At 43.6% G+C, this 15,130-nt stretch overlaps 1 protein-coding gene across 1 annotated transcript; it reads left to right on the top strand.

Annotated features, from left to right (window-relative positions):
* Window positions 1-1,212: 1,212 nt before the first annotated feature.
* On the top strand, window positions 1,213-10,808 carry LOC128417853 (leukocyte elastase inhibitor-like). Its single transcript, XM_053397050.1, has 7 exons — window positions 1,213-1,384; window positions 2,765-2,821; window positions 4,367-4,504; window positions 6,710-6,827; window positions 7,448-7,590; window positions 8,416-8,571; window positions 10,126-10,808. Exons 1-7 carry the CDS (start codon window positions 1,223-1,225, stop codon window positions 10,522-10,524), a joined length of 1,173 nt encoding a protein of 390 aa, XP_053253025.1. The 5' UTR covers window positions 1,213-1,222; the 3' UTR covers window positions 10,525-10,808.
* Window positions 10,809-15,130: the final 4,322 nt, after the last annotated feature.

The raw sequence follows: 15,130 nt of genomic DNA, 5'->3' as shown, positions 1-15,130 counted from the left end.
CAGTCTGCTGCTGTAGACAATCTGGCTTGCTATTGCAGATTCATTTGCAATTTCCGGCACCACGAACTCATTCTCCAGGAAGTTCCCAAATTGCACCTGTGCGTAACAAAAACAATTCTTTGATTTATGCAATTCTCCAGCTTTAAATAGTGGTGCCTCGAAAGAAGGTGCATCAGCTGCATTGGAATCACTTCCATAGAGGAAAAGGTAAGCTTCATACAGACTTTTCTCTCTTCTGTTAACTGAGGAAGGGTTTTCAATCTTAGAACATCCATATTTACATCTAAGGGACACAGGCTTGGGGTGGTGGTACAATGCTAGATTTCCATGGAGAGGAACCAAATTCAAGAAATGTATTTTAAGAGCACTTATTCTGGTTACCTCTCCATACATACTTTATAAGTCAAAAAATTATCAACACAGCACCCCAAAAAAGGTGGACATCACTTTAGCACAGATACTTTATACATAGGCTCATCTATTTGTTTATTTGTATGGGGGAAGGGGGCAACATATGTAGCCCCCCAAAAAGCAGTGTCTTCTTTGTGGTGGTGACACTGTGTTCCCTGGGATGGGAATGAGTTGGAGTAATATGGCAGTGAGGTCAGGGAATCTCATTCACTTGCCCCTAAGCTCCAGGAAACCTATCTGAACTAAATAATAAGGAAATAATATGGATCTTATGACTGGAACTGTTGACAGTTCAAAACTTGACTGGCATTGAAAGTCCTGCTAAAACAGGTCCTTCTTAGAGTATTTGTTGTTAAGTTCACACTACAGCTTATCTAACTTATGTAACTACTGGTCTAATAAAGTAAAATAAAACTATATACAGAGAATCATTCTATCTCGCCCTGCTCTTCAGCCATCTTGGCCAGAGCAACAGCCTGTACGCCACACACAAACCTTCCCTCCAGAGCCTGCCTTATAAAGAAGCCTGTTGTTAAGGGCAAAACTTTTTCAAGGAACATTTCAAGTCAGTGTTTAGAAGCCACACTGACATCAAGATCGTATTCTCTATCTTGAGCTTTTTAGAAAGGTGGGGTGTAGGCGTTTTAAATAAAATTGAAGTAACGTGGTATTGAAGGCACAGTGAATACCTTTCTATGGAGATATTCATCCTTTAGACAAAAATAAGACCAATAAGAAGGGATTATATACAAAGGAGTCCACCAGAAGAATTAACCTGATGATATTTGTCCCAGATATCACAATCAGCACCATGACTACCCTTGTGGATGCAATCAACAAATTTGCCTTTGATTTACACAAGAAGATTGACGGCACTTCGGGGAACATCTTCTTCTCCCCCATGAGCATTGCAACCGCTTTGGGCATGGTCTATCTTGGAGCCAGAGGAGACACTGCTAAGCAGATGGAGAAGGTAGGAAACACCCCACCACCACCGCTGTGTGTATGGCAAGTGTCATATTATGCAAATGCCTCCTATTTCAAAGATCAGATAATACAATGGGTGGTAGTTGACTGAGTCCCGGTCAGAGGAGACCCATTTAAAGAAGTTAGGGAAAAGATGGCCACCCGATTCTCCTGAACCATGTGGAATCTTCTCCTGCTAGCCACTCTTCCTCCTTGATGGCTTTCATTAGGTTCCTTTGTGATAAAAAGGAAATGTGTTAGTTTTGACTCTAAGAAAGAAGAAGAAGAGTTTGGATTTGATATCCCGCTTTATCACTACCCGAAGGAGTCTCAAAGCAGCAAACATTCTCCTTTCCCTTCCTCCCCCACAACAAACACTATGTGAGGTGAGTGAGGCTGAGAGACTTCAGAGAAGTGTGACTAGCCGAAGGCCACCCAGCAGCTGCATGTGGAGGAGTGGGGAAGCGAACCCGGTTCACCAGATTACGAGTCCACTGCTCTGAACCACTACACCACACTGGCTTCCCCCCAAAAAAGAGTCTCCCCCCCAAAAAAAATCTGAGGTCGGGTGAAGGACCAACTATTAGTTTATATGATACCCATTGGCAGTTGTGGGAAGTGGTTTTCAGTCCAAGTGCAGCATTCCCTTGTGGGAAACTTTCTGAGGGGTTGCATGCCAGTGCTGGGTGTGGCCAGAGACAAAAGTGGGCGGGGTCAGAGGGAAAAGGAGGCAGGGTGATAGATACAACTCTGTCCTCTGTGTTAGGAAATTTCCGTTCCACCTTAAAAGAGTCAGGCATGATTGTTGTGTGTCACATGCCTGTTTACTTTCTCGCTGGGAACTTCCGTTTTGTATATAGCTTTTGTTCTGGCTGTTTTCCTGGACACGGAGGCAAGCAGTCATGTTTTTCCTTTGTTCCTTTTTCCTTTGTTCTGATCTACGTTGAATAAAGCTGTAAATATGCTCTCCTGTCTGCATCCTTTCGTTGTGGAGACTCTGCTGAAAGGGTGTGGAGTATCTTGGAATGTCTCTGAGGCTCGTGTTGCTAATTGACTGATGCTGTTCCACAGGATGGTCTGGAGATGACTTGGAGGCCTGCCTGATGCCTCCATCTCCCTGGCAGTATCCCAACACTCTGTACCGTAGGTGATATTCCAGCCCCACAAAAGCCAGAGATTTCTACACAAACACACACATTTCTCCATGAAGCTAAGCAAGATGTGTTATCACAGCTCAGGGACATGTGGTTCCCAACCCCTGTCCTAAACTCCAGAAAGCCCCCTGCTCAAATGAAGTGTTTTCATTGTACTGGAGGAGGATGAAAAGAAGAGGGCAAAGTGACTTGGAGTAGATCTGTGGTTTCTCATTCCACATTTTGTGTTGCAGGTCCTTCACTTCAATGAGGTCACTGGATCTGGAAGCTCTCCAGGCTCGGCTGAAAAAGTACTGGCATATCATTTCTGTTTCAATAAGGGTTTTTTTTGGGGGGGGAATAATATGGATCTAGGGACGCGGGTGGAGCTGTGGGTTAAACCACAGAGCCTAGGACTTGCCGATCAGAAGGTCGGTGGTTCGAATCCCCGCGACGAGGTGAGCTCCCGTTGCTCGGTCCCTGCTCCTGCCAACCTAGCAGTTCAAAAGCACATCAAGTGCAAGTAGATAAATATGTACTGCTCCGGCGGGAAGGTAAATGGCGTTTCCATGCACTGCTCTGGTTCGCCATGAGCCGGAAGCTGTACGCCGGCTCCCTCGGCCAGTAAAGCGAGATGAGCACCGCAACCCCAGAGTCAGCCACGACTGGACCTAATGGTCAGGGGTCCCTTTACCTTTAATATGGATCTAGCTGATGATCCTTTCAAAATGTGAGATAATCTGAAATCATAAACAGCTACAGCCATAGCAGCCAACTCCTAGGGGCCGAGTGGGCTTCAGCCCCCCAATAAAATATTTGAGGGGGCACCAAAATTTACAGAGAAATAGTGTGCATGCACCACAGCATGTGACTGATTATGTGGGCTGGGACTTACCTTTCTCCCACCCCCACCCCCAATATTTTATTCAAGTTGGCACCCCTGGGTGCAGCTGTGAGGCTCAGCTTTCTTGGAAGTCAAGCTGGTGTAATGTAGTGACTAAGAATTCAAGCTGCAAAGGCCTGGTCAAAATCTCACCTTAGCCAAGAACCATGGTTTAGCTCTTAGGTAGGTTCTTCCCATCTCCAGGCCCTACCCTCATCTGCAATGCAGAGATTATAACGCAGTTGAAAAGGCTTCAATTTGGATAACCGAAGTCATATATGAAAAGCAGTTGTGGTCAGCTACATGCTGTTCCTGTTCACCAGATAGCTACTATATACCGAGAGTTAGAGGGGGGAAGGGAAGGAAGCGAGGAGGTGGGTGCTGTGCACCCAATAGTCTCCGCTCCCCCTCCTACCTTCTGGTCAGCAGGCAGCGATTCAGGAGACATCTGAAGGCAGCCCTCTTTAGGGAAGCTTTTAATGTTTAATAGACTATTGTATTTTAATATTCTGTTGGAAGCCGCCCAGAGTGGCTGGGGAAACCCAGCCAGATGTGCAGGGTATAAATAAATAAATAAATAAATAAATAAATAAATAAATAAATAAAATTATTATTATTATTATTATTATTATTATTATTATTATTATTATTATTACTGGAGCTCAGGGGTATACTGCCCTGCCCTGCTGACCCCTACTGAAGGAAAGCACTTTGAACATTATTCCCCAACAGAAATATACACACTTTCAAAGACTGCTCCATGGCAGTCTTGGAGTTCTGGGAGGAATTCAGTTTGGTTCAGGATGCCTTGAAGGGGGGCACGTGCTTCCACTCAGAAGAGCCCCCAATTTCTCCATTATCTGCTCACTTTGACTCCGGATTTGGGATTGGTCCACGTAATGGTTTGGAGGGTGTTGGGAGACATATTTATGAGAATGTCGATGTACTGTTAAACAGCCTTTGCTATTTAAAGGATACACAGTGTGACAGACCGGGAGGACCACACATCCAATTCAAAGCGCTCTTAGCAGCTATCAACCATCATAACAAAAATTTCGAACTGAGCATTGCCAATAGGCTTTATGGAGAAGAGAAATACACATTTCTACAGGTAAGGAAGAACACTTTCTATGCTCCTCCCTATGTAGACACATTGCTGTTGGATGAGCAGCAGAGACCACATGAAATTGATAGCAATGCTTCCGCTTCCTTTTACTGATGCCTATTTAGTATCTCTTTTCTTGACAGTGGAAGGTGTTTTAAATGGTACATGGGAGCAGTTGTAGGGCCTTTGAAGTTTGGTCTTTAGTCAGTCAGTCAGTTTTATTTCACATAGCCAAAAGCTATGTATATTTAAAAGAAAATATACTGAATTGATACAAAAAACATAAAACATTTATATTATCAAGACATTACCTACTCTAAACAGAGCTATAAAAGTACCTTAATATACAAATTAAGACATTAAACAATAAAATTTATAAGCTAAAATTATCACATGGCCACTAATATATTAAAAAATGTTAATTAATACAATGTGCAATTATATTCAGAGTTTGGTGATAAAGATAGAATATAGTTTGATGTAGATAGGGTCAAATAAATTCATCTCCTTTACAGTTGGTGGCTACCTTGGCTATATAATTTGCTCTAATTTTCCTAGCGGCAGTTGCAAAGAGTCCTACACGCCAGGTCACATACTCATCTGTGTCTGCGAGGAGATATAAAATCATGTCAGAGGGGTTCTGGCTAGGGGACCTTGAAGTTTGGTCTTTAATGTTTTACGTTTTATTTTGTTTTTAATATTCTGTTGGGAGCCACTCAGAGTGGCTGGGGCAACCCAGTCCGATGGACAACATTTAAATAATAGAAATATTTGTTATTATTGATCTATAATAGACTGTGCATTGTATCCAACAAAGCCAGTGCATGTGTAGAATGTTTCACACTTGTGCCACAGAAGTGTCTCTCCTCCCTTCCGCACCTCAGATCTGCTCTGGGGGTTAACCCAAGTTTCCGAAGTAGATCTGAAGCACTGTGGGGGAAACACAGCGGGGAGAGGAAACACAGGGGAAGTTATACAGTGGTACCTTGGGTTAAGTACTTAATTCGTTCCGGAGGTCCGTTCTTAACCTGAAACTGTTCTTAACCTGAAGCACCACTTTAGCTAATGGGGCCTCCTGCTGCTGCCACGCCGCCGGAGCACGATTTCTGTTCTCATCCTGAAGCAAAGTTCTTAACCTGAAGCACTATTTCTGGGTTAGCGGAGTCTGTAACCTGAAGCGTATGTAACCTGAAGCGTATGTAACCCAAGGTACCACTGTATTGTACAAATGAAACTTGTTGAGCCCATGCTCAACAAGTTTCTCCCCTTGGGAGAAAGGTGGGGCACAAATATATTAAATCAACAAATGAGTTCAGCTCCATCTTTGTCTGACATTTGACGTAAGAGGGGGAAGTGTCATGAAAGAAAATGAAGGCTGACATAAGTCAGGAAGAGCACAGTAGCGTTTAATGGGGTGGCTCAGGTAGGACAGCATTGCTCACCTGGCTTCTGAACACTGAACAACATTGCTGGTTCCTGAGAGGGAGGGGAAGGCACAGAGAGTTTGGTGTGCAGCAGAAGAAGCAGAATGGACCTATGGCTTCACCACAGTGAGCTCCATGTGTCTCACCTCCAGACTGTCAGTTACCAGAAGATCTGAGCAACGCTCAGTGTCCAGAAGGCACCTCCTTGAGGAACATTCTGGAAAAGCAAAGGAACCACCTACTGCTTCTGAATAGGGAAATGGCTCCGTAAATCCCACAGTATTAATCGTACCTTGGAAGTTGAACAGCTTAGTTTCCAAAAGTTTTGGCTCCCGAACGTCACAAACCCAGAAGTGTGTGTTCCGGTTTGTGAACTATAATTGGAAGCCAAACATCCGGCGGGGCTTCCATTGCTTCCGATTGGCTGCAGGAGCTTCCTGCAGCCAATCAGAAGCCGCGCTTTGGTTTTCAAACGTTTTGTAAGTCGAACAGACTTCCGGAACAGATTCCGTTTGACGTCCAAAGTATGACTGTATTCTATATTTCTTTTTAACTAAGCTTTCTACTTCTCTTCAACAGCAGGCACTAAACAACTAGTAGTAGGAGAGCAACATGGGGAAATTCATATGCCATACCAAACAATAAATTCCCGTTTATTACATATATATGACAGCCATAGCTTCTGCTGCCCTGGGCTGATTTGGAGGAAGGGATGTCATACAAATTCAATGAAATTGTTTAAATAATAATAATTGCATTAATGTTTTTTAATTATTATTCTATACAGCAATTCTTACATTGCACGAAGGAGATGTACCATGCTGAGTTGCAAAAAGTGGACTTTGAGAAAAAACCAGAGGAAGCTAGAAATGAGGTTAACACTTGGGTTGAAAAGCAAACAAATGGTAAAGGAACAGAAGTTATGTCTCACTTATTTGGAAATGGATCAGCTAAGGAAAGGGATATGGGAGAAATTTGTTCACTTTACATTTTAATGTGAACTTACCTAATTCACACTTCGGATGCAAACATGTGGACCAGAAATGCATCTAGCACTTGAAATCCACACATCTACAATTTTTTCGATTGCAGTTTTCCATTCCAAAAAATGCATACAAAAACATATATATTGAGGAAAGGTGGGCAAAAAAAAAAAATGCATGTTAGTGAAAATGACATACAAGAATGTGTTCTATTGAAGAAAATTGCTTGCAAAAAAGTGTTTGAGGCAAAATTCCAAGCAAAAAATGCATACAAATGTTCATGCGGTCTTTTAAAAAAATAAATCACAAGCTAAATGCTAAAATGGTGGGAAAGTAATTGAAGATTGAGAAACTGAATGGCATTGAAAGATTTGTTTCCCAGAAGAACTGAGCAGCCCACAGAATTCTAAAATATACAAAAGTAATGAACCCTTTAATGGTGGATAAGCTTCATGTTTTAGATGTTACACACTAACACGGTTGAAAATTTCATTGTCATTTTGACTATTAAATATTTTGCCTTGAATCTGTCTTTTAAAAAGGTAAAATCAAGGACCTGATGGCCAGTGGATCTATTGATGAAACAACTATCTTGGTCTTAGCGAATGCTATATATTTTAAAGGAAACTGGAAGTCCCAATTTGATAAGAAACTCACCAAGGAAGCACCTTTCTGGATAAATGAGGTACAATATGCCGAAAAGCTGGTGGAGATGGGAACACCATTTATTATGGCCAGCTATCTGTCCAAAGCTGTGGTTGTGGCGCTCATCTTGCTTCATTGGCCGGGGAAGCCGGCGTACAGCTTCTGGGTCATGTGGCAAGCATGACTAAGCCGCTTCTGGCGAACCAGAGCAGCGCACGGAAACACCGTTTACCTTCCCACCGGAGTGGTACCTATTTATCTACTTGCACTTTGACGTGCTTTTGAACTGCTAGGTTGGCAGGAGCAGGGACCGAGCAACGGGGAGCTCACCCCATCGCGGGGATTCGAACCGCCGACCTTCTGATCGGCAAGTCCTAGGCTCTGTGGTTTAACCCACAGCGCCACCTGCATCCCCTATACACCTTTAGGCGCCAGGAAAAACATTCCTTTTTAACCAGGCCTTTGGTTGATCTGATTGACATCCTCTGCCCTTTTAAAATGTGGCTCTTTTTGGGGGGGAGTATTATTGCTTTTATTTTTATTTTATATACTGTGATCTTTTTATGCGAACTGCCCTGAGACCTCTGGGCATAGGGCAGTATAAAATTCAATAAATAATAATAATAATCCTGCCTCATTGGTGGGCCAGCTCTGACTATTGCATTGTACGTTGGGGATACAGAATACATTTGTGTTTTATACCAGAGTGGTCTGATGTTCGAAGGTGCTAAACAAAAAAGGTACAACACTGGAAATCATTGCAACTATCCTACTATACTCAGTACTTCATATGGCTTATAGCCACCTCTTTTACACACACGAAAAATGACATTTTATGCTTAACTACTTGCTTTATTCACTACAGAATCAGAGCAAAAATGTGCCAATGATGAATAAGGAAGGTGAATTCAATGTGGCCTATATACAAAATCCATCGCTGCAAATACTTGAGCTTCCCTATGATAAGAATGAGATGAGTATGTTCATTCTACTGCCAGACAAGAAAGGAGGTGCACACCAGGTAATTTGCTTTGATTTCTGAAAAGGACCAAGGAATTGAAGTCAACTTTCAAAACTTTGTAGCGGGCATACATACATACATACATACATTGCTTTAAAAAAAACCTGATCAATGAGAATAAATTGTTCAACTGATTAGTCAACTGAAGAAATCTTGGAGAAATATAGAGATATATGAACTGTAGCTTTTGTCCTGTCAGTTGCCAATTCTGTTTTATTTTGTAAATTTAACAGACATAGAGCAGGGCAATCCAGTAGGCCTGCATTGTCAATGTCTGTTAATACTAGTGTATCTTTAGATGTGCCCAGGGACACAGGTGGTGCTGTGGTCTAAACCACTAAGCCTCCTGGGCTTGCAGATTATAAGGTCAGATGTCCTGTATACCTGAAGGAGCGTCTCCACCCCCATGAGATCCAGCGCCGAGGGCTATCTGGCGGTTCCCTCATTGCGAGAAGTGAGGTTACAGGGAACTAGACAGAGGGCCTTCTCAGTAGTGGCACCCACCCTGTGGAACACCCTCTCTTCAGATGTGAAGGAAATAAGCAGCTATCCTATCTTTAAAAGACATCTGAAGGCTGCCCTGTTTAGGGAAGTTTTTAATATTTAATGCTGTATTGTTTTGAGCACTTGATTGGGGGCCGCCCAGAGTGGCTGGGGAGACCCAGCCAGATGGGCAGAGTATAAATAATAAATTATTATTATATTCGAATCCACATGGCGGGGTGAGCTCCCGTTGCTTTGTCTCAGCTCCTGCCAACCTAGGAGTTTGAAAGCATACCAGTGCTGCAGCAGGAAGGTAAACAGTGTTTCTGTGCACTCTGGTTTCCATCACAGTGTCTCGTTGCACCAGAAGCGCTTTAGTCCTGCTGGCCACATGACCCGGAAAGCTGTCTGGAGACAAACACTGGCTCCCTCGGCCTGAAAGCAGATACGAGCACTACACCCCATAGTCGAATTCAACTGGACTTAACAGTCCAGAAGTCCTTTACCCCTTTACCTTTACCATCTTTGTATGGGGCTGCAACAAGGGGACTTATTAACAACCATATTCTTGATTACTCTGCAACTTCTGTCTGATAGGTGGGACAGAGGGACACCACACCCTTGGCACAAAGGAGGTTTGGACTGTTATGTTTATAGTGCAATTTTATAGAATCCCATTGTTCTCCTTGGGGCTTTATGCCCTGGGAAATGTGTATAGGATTAGTACACTTTTCAATGACCCAGAATGTGCCCATTGTGTCTTTTAAAACAGAAGTTAAATCAAGGACTCTAAAGCAGAGACAATACATGCTGCTGAATTTAAGGATTCTCCCCTCCTCATTTGTGAAAACATTTCCACCGATATTTTTTTAAAGAAACCACCATTTTCACAGACAAATTTAATGGTTTTCCAAAACATTTTTTTGGGGGGAGGGTGTAAACAATAGTGGAGCTTTTAGACATATTCTTTGCCTACGCTTTAATAAATAAACATTTGTCTTTCTCTTTTTCCCACGTCTTTTTCTGGGGGCAGATATTTAATTGGCATTGATTATTATTTTTACTTGACAGGTTGAAAAGGAACTCACCTATGCAAAATTTCAAGAATGGACCAGTTCGAAAAACATGCAAAAGCAAAAGATAGACATTTATGTGCCGAAGTTCAAGCTGGAAGAAACTTATGAGCTCAACAAACTTTTGGTAGCTTTAGGAATGACAGATGTGTTCACACGAGGAAAGGCTGATTTGTCCGGCATGTCAGGAAGCAAAAACCTGTTTGTGTCCAAGGCCATTCATAAATCTTATGTCGTGGTCAATGAAGAAGGCACAGAGGCAGCAGCTGCCACTGGGGTGGGCGTTTCTACCACAAGCATGCCAGGTCAAATCAGAGCTGATCACCCCTTCATTTTCCTTGTGATAGACAACAAAACCCAGAGCATCCTATTTTTGGGCAGGTATGATTCACCTTAACAGGTGCTTAAATGATCACATGCATGCCCTTTGCATTTGTTGCCAGCCCAGGGTGTTAGAAGTGCCGAAACAAAAATCATATATTCTACTTTCTGTTTAGCTAATATTTCCGGGCTTTCGTCTCCTTAAAAAAGTACAAATACCTAAGATGGACCTCTTTCAGCTTATGTAGGCAGACTCACTTTAATGTACAACATGGGGCTTTAAACAGAGGAAATGGGGAGAGGGAGATAAGGAGGGAGCAGCCCTGCTTCAAAAAATAAAAATGAAACACATATCTAAAAACCAAAAGAGAAGAATCTCAAAGTGTCGAAGAAGGAAAAACGAAACCCAAAGCAACAATCTAAATAAAGTGAGCTATTGAAAATATTTGGTTTTGTTGTGTGATTCCGGGTCCTTAATGAGTGGTGGGGTGTACAGAATTCCAGTGCTACCTACAGATTATTTTCAGTGCTGATTCTTTAATGTTTGCAGAAATGGTTTTCAATGGAAGCATACACCAAAAATATGCCAATTCCCTCTCAATGTTCCTCACTTAAAGATCTGTCTCCCAGAGCCAATGCTTTCACACATCTATTTTCACACAACTTTTCAAATATAGTGAGGGACTGTAACACACACTGAACCATAAGCCACTGTGAGGAAAAAGAAGTCATCTTGATCTTCTGAAGCCATGTAGGTTTTGATTCCTTTACTTGGATTATTGTTGCATGGTCATGATTTTTCTTCTGCTAAATACGGAGGTCCTGGACCCTGTAGAGACCCTTTGCTTCTCAGTCCTCATATTGCTGGTGTTTAAACGAATGCAGAAACCACAGGTGAACTCAAAAGGGAACCAAGAGGGAAGAGTGAGCTGTTTAGACTACTGTGCCCAGATTTCAAGTCCAGAAATGGATATTTTCTTGAGATTCTGTTTTGTGAGGAAGGAAAGGGAGGGCATTAGTGGAAAATATCCCTGAACTGAGTCCCAGTTCAACTGATGGGGTGGATTAATTGCTTGAGTTGTTATGCCTCATGATTTGGTTTTAAAAGAGGCATGCCAAATTCCCCCTCCTTAATCCCGTGATACAAAGTCAATTTGCAGAGTGACCTGCCTCACTGACAGTATCAAATATTTTTTGCCAGCATTGAAAATTATGCAAGGGGATACTCTTGAGAAGAGTCTGGAACAGAGAAGGGGAAATCTATGAAGGATCATCATTTTAAGAGTGGCGATTCAACCCAACCTGGAAAACCCAAGACGTTTCCATTTCTTTCAGTCCTCCTTCATAGTCCTCAAAAGAGGACCAAAATTCCTCTTACAAAGTTGGGTGGTTTCTTTAGTGCTGAAAGCTCCAAAGAATTTACAACTTCCAGGTTTAAGTGTCACTCCTGGCAATTGTTGCAAGCTCTTTTAAGTTGCTTTTTCAAAGGAGGTGCCTCTCATCAGCTGTCACAAGAACAGGTTTCCCTTAGAGCCTCAAACCATGATTCATCGTAAACATGCAAAGTGCTTTGCAGTGCATTTCACCCTTCCCTGAGCTAAAAGCTGATGCAGCCCAAAAAAGTTTGGCTTGCGGGGCACTGTGCCGAGTGCTCCCTGAAATCTGAGGTCAACCCTGCTGTGCAGCATGATCCACAGTAAGGCATAAAGGTAAAGGTAAAGGGACCCCTGACCATTAGGTCCAGTCGTGGCCGACTCTGGGGTTGCGGCGCTCATCTCGCTTTATTGGCCGAGGCAGCCGGCGTACAGCTTCCGGGTCATGTGGCCAGTATGACTAAGCTGCTTCTGGCGAACCAGAGCAGCGCACGGAAACGCTGTTTACCTTCCTGCCAGAGCAGTACCTATTTGTCTACTTGCATTTTGACGTGCTTTCGAGCTGCTAGGTTGGCAGGAGCAGGGACCGAACAACGAGAGCTCACCCCGTCGCGGGGATTCGAACCGCCGACCTTCTGATCGGCAAGCCCTAGGCTCTGTGGTTTAACTCACAGTGCCACCCGCGTCCCTACAGTAAAGCATAAGCCAGCTCAAATTCTCCCCCATCCCTGCACAATTCGAAAGGATAAAATCTGAAACAAACAAAAGCATCTGAAATCTTTCCAAATGTGGAATCTTGTTTAAAATCGTTTTTATTGGTTTTAGACAAGAGGAATATCAAACAAGAAAGAGACAATGAAAAAGCCACAAATAAACGATATCAGGTTTTGTGTAAAATTACTGAATGAGTGAACATACTGGAGGGAAAGGGAAGGGGGATCACCTAGAACTTGGTGAGGAAATAAAGCCTGCTTAGTGTATATACTGGAGTTGGTGCTGGAGGAGACTCTTGAGAGTCTCATGGACTGCAAGAAGACCAAACCTATCCATTCTGAAGGAAATCAGCCCTGAGTGCTCACTGGGAGGACAGATCCTGAAGCTGAGGCTCCAATACTTTGGCCACCTCATGAGAAGAGAAGACTCCCTGGAAAAGACCCTGATGTTGGGAAAGATGGAGGGCACAAGGAGAAAGGGACGGCAGAGGACGAGATGGTTGGACAGTGTTCTCGAAGCTATTAACATGAGTTTGACCAAACTGCGGGAGGCAGTGGAAGACAGGAGTGCCTGGCGAGCTCTGGTCCATGGGGTCACAAAGAGTCAGACACGACCAAACGACTAAACAACAACAACAACATTATTATTATTATTATTATTATTATTATTATTATTATTATTATTACAGTGGTACCTCGGGTTAAGTACTTAATTCATTCTTAACCTGAAATTGTTCTTAACCTGAAGCACCACTTTAGCTAATGGGGCCTCCTGCTGCCGCTGGGCCACCGGAACACGATTTCTGTTCTCATCCTGAAGCAAAGTTCTTAACCTGAAGCACTATTTCTGGGTTAGCGGAGTGTGTAACCTGAAGCATATGTAACCTGAAGCGTATGTAACCTGAGGTACCACTGTATTATTATTATTAAATAGGGTGCCCCTGTTTTCAGTGGAGAAATATCGGAGGGTATGGAACAGTAGCCCTGCTTTCAAACGGAGTTTGGATCTGGTGTAACTTTATGATGGCTTGATTTACAAACAACTTGCTTTATTGATTCTTGTGCATACTATTTCCCCCTTCACTGACTTCAGTGCCTTTTCGAGGTTTTGGAGAAGAGACTTTCCCAGTTCCACATAAAGGCAGCAGAGATGAAGCGTGTGACATTTTGCCCACAAAACATGTACTATATATACCGCTACAGTTGTACCTTGGGTCCTGAATGCCCTGCAACTCAGACGTTTTGGCTCCCGAACATCGCAAACCCGGAAGTTAGTGTTTACGAAACGTTCTTTTGGAGCCCAAAGGTCTGACAGGGCTTCCACGGCTTCTGATTGGCTACAGGAGCTTCCTGCAGCCAATCAGAAGCCACAATTTGGTTTTGGAACGTTTTGGGACGGATTCCGTTCAACTTCCAAGGTATGACTGTACTTTCAACATGCTCACAAAAGGCACTCATTCCTTCCATCCAATCTGCAGGGCCATAAATAAAAGAATTAGCCAACTCCACCCCCCACCCCCCAGACACATCACATGGGAAACTCTTGCTCCAAATCTGACACGGATGTCGCAAACGTATTCCGCAACTGTCCTTGGACAGGCCCTGCCAGAAATAATTGCATTGTTCCTTCCAGTTGGGAGTCAGTTACACCCAATCTTCTGCGAAAACCATCCCATAGGCTGGGTGGAATTTGTATTATTATTATTTAATAATATATCAAAATAAAGACATGGGTTCCTCCCTCAGGGTTACAAGAAGGGAACAAAAGGGAAGGGCAGTGGAAAGGAAAAGTAGAAGAGGAATCCTCTGAATATTATGAGAGATAGACTAGTTGGAGCCAGATTGCTTTGAAGGGGAGATGGCTTTTCTGAAGCCACTAGTTCACTGGCCAGTGATTGGGGCTGCGGTGTCCTTCCCCTCCCCTCAGCAGCCCCAGGACCAGTGAGAAACTGAACCAGATTTGTCTCTACAATGGAGAAAAAAGAATATGGTGGTCCTTAGGCTCTGTTCTGTATTTCTCTGTGTCCATATAGACTAGGAGCAGTCAGTTCCATGAAAACTGCTTGGCAGAGACTGGATGGCCAGTCCTTTCAATGCAAATCATCATCATCATCATCATCATCATCATCATCATCCCACCCATCTGGGCGCCTCCCAACAGAATATTAAAAAGACGATAAAACATCAAACATTAAAAACTTCTCTAAACAGGGCTGCCTTTAGATGTATTCTAAAAGTCAGGTAGTTGTTTATTTCCTTGACATCCGATGGGAGGGCGTTCCACAGGGCGGGCGCCACTACTGAGAAGGCCTTCTGCCTGGTTCTCTGTAACCTCACTTCTCACAGTGAGGGAACCTCCAGAAGGCCCTCGGAGATGGACCGGGCTGAACAATGGGGGTGGAGACGCACCTTCAGGTATACTGGGCTGCATTGGCGGAGCTAGCCGCTCTGCCACCTGTAGCAGCGTGCACCTGGGGGTGTGGCTAGCCATCTGTGGGGGCGGGGCTAGCATCCCAGGGGCGGGGCGAGTGTCCCAGGGGGTGCGCATCTCAGGGGTGAGCTGCCCGCGATGAGCGTCCCAGGGGGTGAGGCAGTG

Source organism: Podarcis raffonei, chromosome 7 (assembly GCF_027172205.1).
Source record: "Podarcis raffonei isolate rPodRaf1 chromosome 7, rPodRaf1.pri, whole genome shotgun sequence".
In the NCBI taxonomy this organism is placed as follows: Eukaryota; Metazoa; Chordata; class Lepidosauria; order Squamata; family Lacertidae; genus Podarcis; species Podarcis raffonei.
This window is presented reverse-complemented; position numbering and strand designations above follow the sequence as displayed.